Genomic DNA, 13412 nt, shown 5'->3' with positions numbered 1-13412 from the left:
TGTGCCACTGCCCTCTGCTGCACAGAGGCAGGAGTGCTCAGAGGCTTTTGTGGTGGCCTATCTGTATTTCTGCTTAGATCAAGCATTCAGGTCCTGTGTAAGCAGTTAATTCACCTCTGTGGGAGTCAGGCAGCATAACGCCTGTGAAGATCTGACCCTTTCTGTCTGCTGCCAGGAGAAAATGCCATGGGGAAAGGCTGTGCAGGTATGGTGACCACCACAAAACCCCTTGATTGACCTAGATTGTTTTTCATGGATTGCTTATCCCAAAATATCTAGGAGAGACACTGCAAGTGATATTGTGTTTCAACTGAAGGTTGCTAAAGCCTGGCTGAAGCATACTGGCCTTTTGTTCCCTTTGCCTGTATGATGTGGCATGTAACAGCCTGATAACCTCAAAACTGAAATCGTTTTGCCTAATACAAGTTATTGGGCTAATTATAAGCGTTATCAGGATAAATGCATTGGGGTAAATATAGGGATAACTGTAACATGGCCAGTAAAAGATGTGATTATCTATTCCGGACTTGAGTGCTAGGAACCCATGAAAATCACCTAAAAGCACTGAAAATGTTTAGAGTCATAGTCAGCCACACAGCTGCAACCCCCTGTCAAGAGGATAGTTTTTCTCAGCACACAGAGAAGGGAGTTTAACTCATCTGCCTGTTAATCTCTGTCATCTAGAGACACTATGCCCCATATGGATTTATTGAGGCAGTTAAGATAACACATCCACCTATCTCAATCTATGGATTTACACCTTTTCATGCTACTTTTTTTCACTAAAGTCAGGATTTATGTATTTATGCCCTTCAGTTTAATAACAGTGATCATTAAATGTGAACGGTAGCTTACACCTTTTTCAGAATTAGCTCCCAATGAAATTAGGGTGAATTTTGCCAGTTGGAACAGAATCAGACCAACAGTGAGTGCTTTTGAATTATAGTCCAGTTATTTCTTTTGCTGTATTTCACAAGTATACAATTTTGTTCTTAGAAAGGAGGTTGGTTCAACTGTGTGTCAGCCTCCTCATGGATTGGGACGCTTAAATCTGACAACACATTAGAGAAACTGCTGTAGGGACCAGTTTTCCACGGAAGCAGGGGAATTAGGCGTATAGGACTGCCTTGGTTTGTTTCCATCTGTGACTTTTGTTGGCTTATCTATCTGAGGCTGCTTAAACAATGCGTGAACTATTTCCTGTGGATTACCCTAGAAAAACCTCATAAGGGCATATATAAAGTTGCAGATCACTCAAAGCTAGAGGATAATTTCAGGCCTTATCTTTAATGGTAGACAAAGCAGGTAGGCCAAGTTGTGAGTCTTCTCTAGTTATAAATATACATACATACATACATACATATATATATATATATATAGTGTGTGCTAGCAGACATAGGTTTCTCTATTGAATATGTGCCACTTTAAGTAGAATGTTGTCTCTATTCTAGACAGCAGCCATACGAACTCAGCTGGGGTCCTGAGTGTCAAGCTGAGTGCTTTTCTTTCACCATAATGCAGGTCCTGTAGGCTAAACTACTGGTAGGCTGTCAGTGACACTTCTAAAATCCCTTTGATGGGCTTACACAAATGCAAAGCTGGGTATTTAACAATGCTGATGATGGTATATACAACAAGTGTCTGAATCCTGCTCACTCTGCGGTGTCTTCTGTGTGTTTGCGTTTGTGCATATATATATAGATATATGCATGAATATACAAAACTATGTGAAATGTGAGGATTTCTGTGGCAGACACACCTGTTTCACACATATTTTGTGCCTGTGTTTAATAATAAACGGGGACTTGAAGTAGAAATAGCAACAAAATGTTACTGAGAGCTTATTTAAAAAAAACAATCCTGTGACTATGGCATCTCACCCAATCAGAAGCACTAATTTTATCAGAGAGAAATTATAAAAGTGAAAAATGGTGCTAGTTCTTAAGTAGACTCCCTATTTGTTCAGCTTTTACTTCCTTCACTTTGAAATAATGCACTATAATCATTCCACTTTTCAAAGCCTTTATCTCTAAGCTGTGATATCCAAGTAGGTGGCTTCCTTTCCCCGCTCAGATATGCCGGGACGAGACGGCAGATTGTGTTTTCGAGAGACTAGAGAAAATTACTGGCAATTTTTCCTAGGTTTATCATCACACGTGAAAGAACATTGACTGTATTGAACATTGACTTCCATAACAATTTTGTCTCCCTAAAAGGAAAATTTTAGTTTCCTTAGTTCACTCATTTTGAATGAGTGAATAAGCCTATTGGGAAGGAGTCAGTTCTTAAACAAAATACTTGTTCTTGTAATCGCCACGTTCTTGCTTCCTCTCTACCTCCTCAAAATTTGCCACAAAGAAACAAGTGTGGTAATTAATCACCTGGTAGACTGTTCCTCATTGCCAGCCAAGTAGCACAACTGGTGCTGTGCAAATACAGTATCCTCTGTGGGAAGTGATATCAATAAATTAGTTTAAGTTAGAATATATTCCCTTCTGTGTTGAAGTACCACTGCAGCCACATGCGCAGACAGACAGATGTGCCAAAAGGGTGTGTTGTATTAAGTTTATATTTTTTAGATGTGATACTTTAATTTTTCTTTCCTTTCCAGAGAATCAAAGCAGTTTTCAAAGGACTTAATTTCTGTGCAATGGAGCTCATGGGCAACCACTCAATAAAAGCAAAATAAGGAATGTAGTCATGGTTCTAAAAACATTTCACATTCTTCAAACTGATGCCAGTTGTATGCACTGACAGTAATCCTGTCTAATCCCCTCCACACGTATTATCTTTGTACACCTGCTTCCATTATCTCCTTTATCAATTTTTTATACTTAGAACCACAAGAGGGTTAAGCACCAGAACAAAATACACATGCATGCAAAGTATTCCATGCTGCAATTTGGAATGATAGACATATAACATATTTGTAGTTTTTGGTGCTTAGAGTCAACATCTTCCATTAAAATATTTTTTCCTACTCTGTGTGTGTGTGTGTGTTTTTTCTTCTTTTTTTCCATTAGTGTATATCTATGCTTGTCTTTCTTGACAGATTAACCGAAGCGCATCAAACAGCTGTAAAAGTCATCAGGAGAATGCAATATTTTGTAGCTAAAAGAAAATTTCAGGTAAGCAGCACCGTTAACAATAAGTACAATTTGTAAGTTTAAGTGTAGGATGTTGGAAGTGCTCAGGGAGTGAACTTGTCCTTGAGCATATGGTTGTAATAAGTCATAGGTACTGCTTAGCCTCCAAGCCTCATACCTACCCTATATGTTATTTTTCATAATGAGTGCTAAACTATCAACTGTCCATGGATATAGTATGATATGAAAATATTCTGAATTTGTAGAGTCAGCAGTTATTTTTCACTTCTCTTTTTAACTTTTTTTTTTTTTTTAACTATGCTAACCAATATATAATCAGCTTGCCCATCTACTAGAAGAAAAGAAGAAAAGTCTCTGTTGGAGTGTCTGCTTAAATACTATTACTGTCTACACTGATCATCTAACAACCAGTTAGAAAATGTTCCACTGATTTTGTGCTGTGCATGCCTTATATATCAGTAGACCTTAATGACCAGCAGTATGCTGTGTAAAGTTGCTTTCACATTTGTGATCTATATTTCCAAATTGGTTTCCCAGCTTGAGACTTCATAGAGGGGCTTTATTTTCAGGAACTGTGGAGCATCTACCCTCTGGAAATTTGCTGTCTTTATGAAGTCTCAAGTCAAATTTCTCAATCATATTGCTAAATGCCCAAAATATATCTGCTACACTGGAAAAATTGACTTATTTTGCCCGCCTACCAAGGCCCGCTCTGATAAAACTTTTTTAGAATGAAATTCTGGTATGCTCATTGAAGTCACCCATGTGCTGGTGGTGTCATGGAAATGCATAATTAACTCCTGGCCTGATTTTCAAAGCACCTGTTACTTCCATCTGAAGGTTCACACTTTTGTCCAGGCAAGTCCACTGCAAGTTAATCAGTTCTCATTGTGCTTTTGAAGAGGTTTAAAAAAGATAAATGAAGAGCCCAAACTTCAAGCAAGTCCGACTTGAACTGAGCCCTGAACTGCAAGGGATCTGAAACAATCTTGCAGTGCTCAGACAACTGAATTAGGGCTGACAGCCTAGCACAGACATTTCCCAAGCTCATGCAAAAATGTGTCTCCAGATGACCTTATCTTATGAGAGAAGACTAGGAGAATTTGTTTTGTTAACTCAGCAAATGGCAGACCAGGAGAATTAAATGACTCCTAACTGTATCAGAGGAGTAAATATCACTGGGAATGAAAAAAATAAACTAAAGGACACCACTGCTGGAAAAAAAAAAAACCTATTATATGTTGGGATGACAATCAGGAGAAGATTTCTAAGCATCAGAGAACTGATATTCTGGAGCAGTTATCCAAAAGCAGTAATGCCAGGCTTTAAAAACTGAACTTGATCAGTTTATGGAAAGGATTCTGTAAGCTGGTGTTCATGATGAAGTTCAAAGCCAGGATGTTATTTCAAGTTTTGCCTTAGGAGCGCTGAACACTCTGGGCGTAGAATGCTGAGCCGAGCAACCAGGATTTTGGATTTATTTGGGGAAAAAGAATTGAGCAGACTGAGAGTTAAGTAAGTTCATCAAGTTCTGCATTCACCAAGCCTCCCTGAAGTCCATTTACATCCCTCCCTGAGTTATATTGTACATCCTAGTATTTCTAAATAAAAACAGGACAAGAGATTGTGTTTAATTCAGACACACTTGTGGAGATTGTGCCAAAGTTTGGCAGAACAGAAGATGTTCAGATAGAAGGGTTTATGGGAAAGGGGGAGAGAAAAATGAAGAGAGCTGGAAGGGTATTTTTGCTATGCATTAGAGAGGACACAGGCTGCAGTGTACAGTACTTTGCAACAGACGGATTCAGGGTGGATGGTTTGGTAGAAGGGATAATAGATAGGGGGCTTTTTTAAAGGGAGAAAGGAAATTTTATTGGGAATGAGTAGAATTAATTATGCACATAGTAGCCCATGGGGAAGAGGGGAGGGAGGTGGGGAAAAATCCCCAGCAGATCTAGGCTCTGCGCCATGCATCGTGTTTAAATAGAATGTCCAAAGGAAAGGACAGAGGATTTAGCCAAAATGCTCTCAAAGCACCCCTGCTAGTCAATCTAAAGAGTGATACTGGCACTGTTTCCCTGGGTGAAGACAATAGGCTGCTTTTCTGGCCAGAAATAGTGATGTGTCAGCGTCTGCAAGTGAAGCTGGGGAAGGCAAAAAAAAAAAAAAAAAGGTGATAAACTGAAAGCTGAAACCTCCCTCCCCACAAAGTATCTCTTCTCACAAATACACACAAATGCACACACACCACCAAAACCATGAACTCTGCACTCTGCGGAAGGTATAATGCAGGTAGATGCTGACGGCTAAGCACGAGGAAGGCATTTTTTCGTGAAGAGCCCTTGCTTCTTCATTCATTTCACCGGATTTGTTTCCATTCCAGTCCCGTGCTTTCATTTGAAATTTCTAGGATCCTGTGGCTGCCTTCCAAGCATGACTGCAGCACATACTGTAGGTGTTCAATGCATGTGTGCAGCGGTGCATGCTAATGGCTCTGGCTGAAGCCCTGACAGAGTGGAAACAGACAACAAGATGACTAATGAGCTGTTTTCAGTAATTTCCAATTACTAGATTTGCAGTTTACCTTTCTTTTTTCTTCTTCTTTTTCTTCTTTTCCTGAGTTGAAGCCAAAAAGGAGACATCTTGCTGCACATTTCCCATACGGGTTGGTACAGCTCTGAAAATGCTGATGTTTTGAAAAGGACCTCATTTACATTTCCCCCCATCCCCAGTTATTTTAATTTTATATTGTTTTCTCTTGGTGCACCTTTTGTACTCACATCATTTTATGCCAATTCTTCAGACTTGCTTTTAAATTTTGCCTTCATCATTACAGCAAGAAACTGGCATTTGGCAGAGTTTGGAATCTGGATCCTCATTAGAATGGAAATGAAGCTAAGCAAATGGCAGATTTTTACCTCTTTTCCATTTTCTATATTTCCTTTTTATTGATTTGAATTGTACCTTTTTTCTGACCTAGTAGGTATCACTAAAGACAAAACACTCCAAACAAAATCTACATGCAGCTGTATTCATGCTTATGCAATTATTTAAACAATAATATTCCTGTCACCAGATATCTTTAGTTCTTGGAGGCATTTCTTTTTAGGTCCAAGTGTTATGAATTGGGCCTATCTCTGTGGTTTAGTACTCTGACATTATGCTTAGCACATGGTTTTGGAATGAGCTGAGAGAGATATCACACATGGTAATCTTAGATAAATTATATATCTTGGTTTTATATGTTTTAAATAGACTGTGAAGGTCTAATATTTTGCTCAGTATGAAGTAACACGAAGACACGACTCTAACTGACAGTAATGGGGATCACTTGGCTCTATCTTCACAATAAATATGTACTCCTACAATGCCTACATACTTTTGTTCATTGCAAAGACTGTTGAAAAATGGCAACCAAATGACCTCGGAAAGATAAAAAATAGAATGAAGGTCTGTCTGAAATAAATAATCAAGTTTAAACTACACTTACCTTTCACTCTCTTGTATGACTCCTTTCACAGCAAGCTCGGAAACCATATGATGTTCGCGATGTGATTGAACAGTACTCACAAGGACACCTCAATATGATGGTTCGGATAAAAGAACTTCAAAGAAGGTAGGCCCTGTCTACCTCCTGAAATATTTGATTTCTCTGGTGCCAGCTGGCCTTAGGAGAGATGTGTACTTAATGAACAATAATTGTCCAAAATTGCAAGCACAACAGGGAGCACAATATCTAGAGGATTTAACTTAGAGTCATTTTTAACCCTTTTTATGACTGAGGTTACAATTATCCTTTATCCTCCTCTCCGCTTCCTCTAAGTGAAATTAGAAGAAATTAAGGTAGATATGGTGAAGTTTATAGTACACAGAGAGCTTTTCTGCCTTGTTCTTAGAAAAGATAAACTTTTCAAATAAAAACTCTCCTTTCTGTTCCCTCTCTGCAATTCTGCACAGTTGAGAGAAATCTGTTTCACTTGTGCTCCCCTCTCTATCTGGAGCTTTTCCCCTCCCACATTCCTCCTTGCACATACTTTCTCCAAGTTTGAGGATTGCCACTGAAATATTGTGCCACAAAACTATGCTCCTCTGTTTCAGCACAAAGTGCTTTTCTCTTTACAAATTAACACTGTGGGCCAGGACACCAGATTGAACTCCTCTGGCCCTTAAATGAAGAGAAAAAAAAATCCTATTGAATGGAATCTACTGTGTCAACATTTAGAGATATTAAATCTGCCTGCATGTGATTCAAGGAACAGTTGCAAACGTTATTAAGAAGCCATTCTGTTTGGATAGTCTTTGTTATTAGATTACATATGATACAGGACAGCTATGTTTTAGTCACAACATGAAAATCAAAGAAATAAAATATTGGTACTCATGCTAACAACAGTAATAATATGGTTTGATTCTAGAAAAAACCTATAAAGGACCAAATTGCTGACTGTATTTATATGCAGTAAATGATGCAAGCCTACTGTTTTTACCTGCTTTGTTTTGGGTTTAAAGCTACTGTAAATTCTCATGTAAATTATTCTTCTCTACTCTTCCTAGCAACTGCCTCTAAGTTGTCTGGTAATTCCGCTGCTGGTAATTCTCCATTTACTTTTCAGATTGGACCATTCTTTGGGAAAGCCAGGCCTTTTCCTCCCAGGTATAGTGACTATATTTTATATAAAATGATTAGCTTCACAACTCGGTGAAAATACCTGCCGCTACAGCAATGTCGATTAATAATACAGCTAATTATGAATGAATATGTGATTCTGTTAATATCTGTAATATGTAATATGTAATTCTGTGTCCTGGGACAGCTGTGGAAAATAAATACCTTGCATTCAGGTGGTAGTGAGGTAAATGGAAATTGAGAATAACTGTTGAAAAATATGCATCAGTGCATAGTGACCTGGAAACAGCTTACCAGAAAATTTTCCACAAACATGTTCTTTCTAAATCTTTTGAGCTGGGGTTAGAATATATATTGATCCCACTTAAAAATATTTATTTCTATTTGAACAACCTATGGATTTAAGTTCTGAAAAGCCCAAGGAAAGATCATTCAGGAAGAACTTCTAGCACTCTTGAATGCTAGAGTGCTAGAAGTGGTATGAAATTCAATCATAAAAAAATGCAAGGTAATATGCAGGGAGTCTAATTTAAAAATGTCTTCTACATGCTAGTGAGGGTCAACAGTCTGACCTGTCTGAGAAAAAGAAAGGCTTGGTAGGCTAATTGTGAGCAAATGCTAACTGAATGTAAGCAATTGTTGTGATGTATCCATGAAAAAAATTAGTCTGATCCTTGGATCAGGAGAGAGATTTTCAAGACATACCGTAAAGTATGCATGTCATTGCACAAGACTCAGGTAAGACCTTATGTGGAGTATTGTGCAAAATTCTGATTATACGTGTTTTTGAAAGACTAACCGGAATAGAAATAGGGAGAAATGCCTGTTCGTCAAGTGGGAAACAAAAGTTTACCTCTTTTTAACCTAGCAAAACAAAGGGCTGGAAGTGATCATTGTCTGTTAATTCTGCCAGGGGAGTAATTGTATGTGAGGGAAAAGAAATACATAAGAGAAAGGAAAGTGCAGGCAGAAGAACAAATGGCTGTGAGCTGGCCATAAATACATTTAGGCTAAATATTGGAAGAAAGTTTCTCCAGTTCAGAACAGTGAGATTCTGGGGTAATCTTCCAGAGGGAATCATGGACATGGAAGCCTACATGCATCTGCAGGAGGCATTGAAAGATGTGGTCCTCTGTTACAATAAGAGATTGACCTGAAGTTTCCAAAGGCCCCATCTCATTCTGTGTCCCTACAAGTTCAAAAATAACTTAGAAGCTGAAGTCCTGTATCCCCAAGGGACTTTAAACACTCATGGGCGTAGGTGTCAAGGGATGCTAAAGTTATTTTAAAACCTTTAAAAATATCTCCACAGTACCAGTGGTTAAAATGGTTTATATCATGGGAACAAGGGATGTCTCTCAAAACAGAATGAATTTTTAACATCTGATCACTGCAGAAAAGACTAGGTAGTACAGTCCCCTTCCCAGCAGCTGAGCTGGTTTGGGACCACAGGAAAATAATCAGCCAGCTTGAGGACATCTTCTATAAGTATTTATGCTTGGGAATTCATTCCACAATGTGACCTGCACAAGCTACGTTTGTGGGAAAGTTTTGCTTTACCTTCAAGCACATATTGTTTTACTTTAAATTTAACATTACTAAATTAGAACTGTAATATGTCCTCAAAAACACTGGTGTTTGAGGCTTTTGTAATGAAACAGCTTCTTGTTTCAGAAGTGGGGTGTAGAAGTGTTTGAGCGCAAAGAAGCTACCTGGAAAGTAATGCTCCTAGCACTTTGGGGAGCTGAATGTTCTCCATGAGTAATTCAGTATCAGATTGTGCTGAAGATGTTCAGGAGATTTAGTCACCAAATCTTAGGTCGAAAAGGTTATAGGAATCTTTGGGAGGATCTTAAACAGGTTGTGGATTTGCATGTGTTCAAAGTGTTCATGCGTTGAACAGACCTGCTAGTTACTGAGGCAGGCCCCTGTGTCTGCAAGCTGTGATTGATGCAGCCCAGGGCAACCCACATACAAAGCCTGTGCTAGAAGACCAAAGAACAGGAGCAAAGTGAAGGAACTGCCTGTTGGCCTGAGGTTACACAGCAGAGCTCTCTGCACCAGCTACGTCCTAGAGAGACAGTCTACAAATATAGCCCCAGATGATAAAAAGTTCAAGTCAAAGTCTGTCGCAGGCTTTTTAGCATGATTTTTTTTTTATTTTGACTTTATATTTGGGAAAAAACCACTGGCTTCTACGTGTAAGTTGGGGGAGGTTCATCTTCAGAAGTCTTTATGATGCAAAATTGTATTGGGGAGAGCATCTAAGGACTTCAAAGTTCTCTGGAAAAAACAATATATTATGCTCTGGAGAAGAATATGGCATCTCTATTATACAGCTAGCTTTCCTTGTTAGTCTTCTTGCAACCGCATTACTGCTGAATAGCTGCTTTGAGATGGCTCTATCAGATGCAAAAACAAGGTGGTGCTGCTGGAAGCACTTCTACAAAGTTATACCTCTTGGAAAGAAATATGTCTCCGTCCTCAAATGGACGGAAGAAATACTGACTGGTACAGGTAAAATGGTTCTTAGAGCTGCAGAATGTGGTAAGCTCAGTTCTGGGTTTGCGAGACCAAACCAGAAGTAATTTGATTTAGTAGTTGTTTTGTCTAAACCCTTCACAAATCCAAGAATAAGATAAGTGATTCCAGATAAATGGCTTGCAAAACTAAAACTGGGTTACTTCATAATTATTCCTGCTATTATCCAACCCACCAATAATCAATGGTTATTGTATTGGTCTGCTTTGGGTGATAACAGACTGTTGCATTGTCCTTCACCTCACGAAAGTGGGGGTCTTCCTGAGTCTTCCTCAGAATGGATGGCCAATTCTACATCAAAAGTGTATTTTCAATATGATATATTTTTCCAGTTCAAAGAAATTGCTGAAAACCTCACTTATAAACGGTATGGGTGTTTCCTTCAGAATGTGTTATTTTTATATTGATGGCAAGCAAAAAAGAAATGACAATGCAAAGAAAATCAAACCACCAAGGAGAAAAATGAGAAAAAAATTTCCTTTCCAGCTCCTTTTTTTCTGTTTTATTATACTCTAGTCAAAGAATCTTAAGGTGTTATTCCAAGCCTGTTGAAATGAATGGGAATCTCTCCAGTGACCTCAATGGGTTTTGGATCCGTTTATTACTGAAACCCTGTTGTCAACTTTGATAATATTGTATGAAGTAATTACAGTGTGTCTATAGCATAATTACCTTTCAAAAGTGAATGTCATAAAAGATCCAAAAATTGAATTCACTGGAAGTGGTTATTATTATTTTAAAGGCAGCTTCTCAAAGATAAAAAGCACTAAAAGCAGTATTAAAACAAGATTAGGATACAAGGACATATGAACCGCCATGCTGGGTCACAGTTCTGCCTTTGATGGAACCAAAAGCAAGGTGCTTTGGGAAATGTATAAGAAAAGGACGGGCCTAAGGGTCTGACCTTTCTGTTAGCTTCCAGTCATTTGTAGATCAGACACTTCCTGACATGGTTTCTGTGTATTTAGTAGTCCTTGCTGTTTTTATCTCAGCGAGCTTGCCTGTTTTCCTCTGAATCAAATGTAGACTTTTAACATCTGGAGTATCCTGGGACAAGAAGATTCCTGATTTAGCTTACATATACACATTCCAAGTAGCTTCATTTGAAACTTTTTACACTTGAAATGTATTTTAAAAAGTTAAAAAGATAATGAATAAATTTTCTAAGAGTTAAATCCTATTTTATGAGTGATTTATACATTCTATGGCTTAGTTCCATTGAAAGTTTGTGTCAGTGCTCCATATAGTACAAATAATTCTGTAAAATGAAACAAAGATTTCCATAATAGTAAACAAATCCCATAATAATTGAAACTGGTGGTATAGATTAGTATAAAATATGTGTTAATAAAATTTCTAGAATTAACAGAGCAAACACTTATGTAATGATACAAATAAGAAGACCGTCATACTTGACCTTCACTACACCTGATGAAGTTAATTGCTTTTGAATGCACTTTTTGAGACTTACTATAGCTTTTCAGGGGTAAAGGTGAAGAACAATGCCAAGATAAAACAAAAGATCCAGTGTCTGGGTTCAGAAAAATATTCAAAGGACTGATGTTTATCTGAAGTTCCTCTGAACCTCCTGGGTCTACAGAACACAGGTGGGAATCTCTGGAGAAAAAGGCTTTTTTGTAAAATTTTTGGCAGTACTATTGTTTGCTTTATTTCTGTTAAATGCCACCTAAGCTTTTTGATGCTCTTACCTTTCCAGCCAGTAAGGAAAAATTCAGCCATAATATCTTCTAAAGCATAATAAATATGCTTAGTTTAATTTTATTTTTAAAAGTGGGTTAATATTTCAAATGAGAGATATCCACATTTCTGCAGGAACTGGTTTACTCCTTTCCTTCTGGAGAAAATATCAAAGGGAACTTGGTCAAAAATAAAAATTCCTAGGAACAAGCACATTTTCTATAGCTGTCAGCTATTTACAGTCTTGTCTCTGAAAGCTGTTTTTGTTTCTGGGAATAGGCCACCTCAATGCAAAGAGCAGCAGGAGTATCACATCTATCTCACTTTGAGGGCCTGGAACTTACTAAAAGCTATTTTACTGCTTGTCTAGGTCTTCCTCACAGTGGTGAATTTCATTCTTGATAAAAAGCTACTAAATAAACTTATATTTTATATTGAATTTGCTGTACTAGTTGTTTTATAACTATTATCCTGATTGTGTGACTGCATGCTGCCATCAGCACCTTCTGATGGAAGTACAGAAATGTGATGTAGTTCATAGTGGATTCAGTGTTTATGGCTTCTCTTTACTAAACTCATTGCATTATTCCTCATGTACTGCTTGAACAAACTGTGTTGTCTCAAAAGCTGGATAAATGAAGCAGGCAGATAGGCAGAGTGACCTCCTGTTTTTGGTTGTGAATAAACTCCTCCCAGTTTATTGAAAAATGGTTGTACATCTTTAACCTGGCAACAAACACTTTTCTGTGTTACAGTATAGCCTTCCAACCTAAAAATATTTTGATGGTTTAATCTTTATACCTTTATTTAGGCTGCCCAAGAGAAATCAAAAAAGCCGGACGTAGGATTCAAGTACTCCCTCCTTTTATTCTCTTCTGCCTATCAGTTGTAAAGGGCTCTGACTGACAAGAAAAGAGACTCAATCAAAAGTAATGATGCCTAAGGCAGTTTTATTATTTGCTATGTTATGGCCTTTAGGTTTAAAAAGACAGTCCTGACATGTTTTTAGAAGAACATCCACTTTATAGAGAGAAAAATCTAGGTTTTGCCGTAAGATCATCACAGTTTTGCCTACATAGAGTTTTTACAGACTCAGAACAAATACAGATCCATGAGGTTTAAGTTGCATTAAGTTAGACACAGGAAGGTAGCAGTATCTCTTACACCATCCCACTTCCTGTAGTCCCAGACTCCATATAATGTACTTGATATAATTTCCTGAGGCTTTGAGATGTCTTTAGCAATCTGGAATATCCTAGAGTCAAAAAGCTCAAATTCTTCATTTTCTGTTTTTAAGAAAAAAATAATGGCTTTAAAATAGATTTTAAAGCATTCTGAATTAGCATATTTCTAGTTGTATACATCATAAAATTAAAAATCAAGGAAAGTCTCTTACTCTGTAAAAGTAGAGCAGATCATTTCCAGTTTTTATCATTTTC

The 13412-nt window shown here is 37.8% G+C and overlaps 1 protein-coding gene across 2 annotated transcripts in view; it reads left to right on the top strand.

Annotated features, from left to right (window-relative positions):
• Nucleotides 1-13412, top strand: part of LOC104146601 (potassium voltage-gated channel subfamily KQT member 1) — a 524419-nt gene that overhangs the window by 292981 nt on the left and 218026 nt on the right. For both annotated transcript variants that reach the window (XM_009678697.2, XM_009678698.2), the window contains 3 exons: nt 3053-3128; nt 6629-6723; nt 7721-7761. In XM_009678697.2, the coding sequence (XP_009676992.2) occupies nt 3053-3128; nt 6629-6723; nt 7721-7761 (212 nt within the window). The remainder of the gene's footprint in view (nt 1-3052; nt 3129-6628; nt 6724-7720; nt 7762-13412) is intronic.

This window comes from Struthio camelus, chromosome 1 (genome assembly GCF_040807025.1).
Source record: "Struthio camelus isolate bStrCam1 chromosome 1, bStrCam1.hap1, whole genome shotgun sequence".
NCBI classification, from domain to species: Eukaryota; Metazoa; Chordata; class Aves; order Struthioniformes; family Struthionidae; genus Struthio; species Struthio camelus.
Note: the sequence above shows the minus strand (reverse complement) of the source record. Positions and strands in the feature narration are given on the sequence as shown.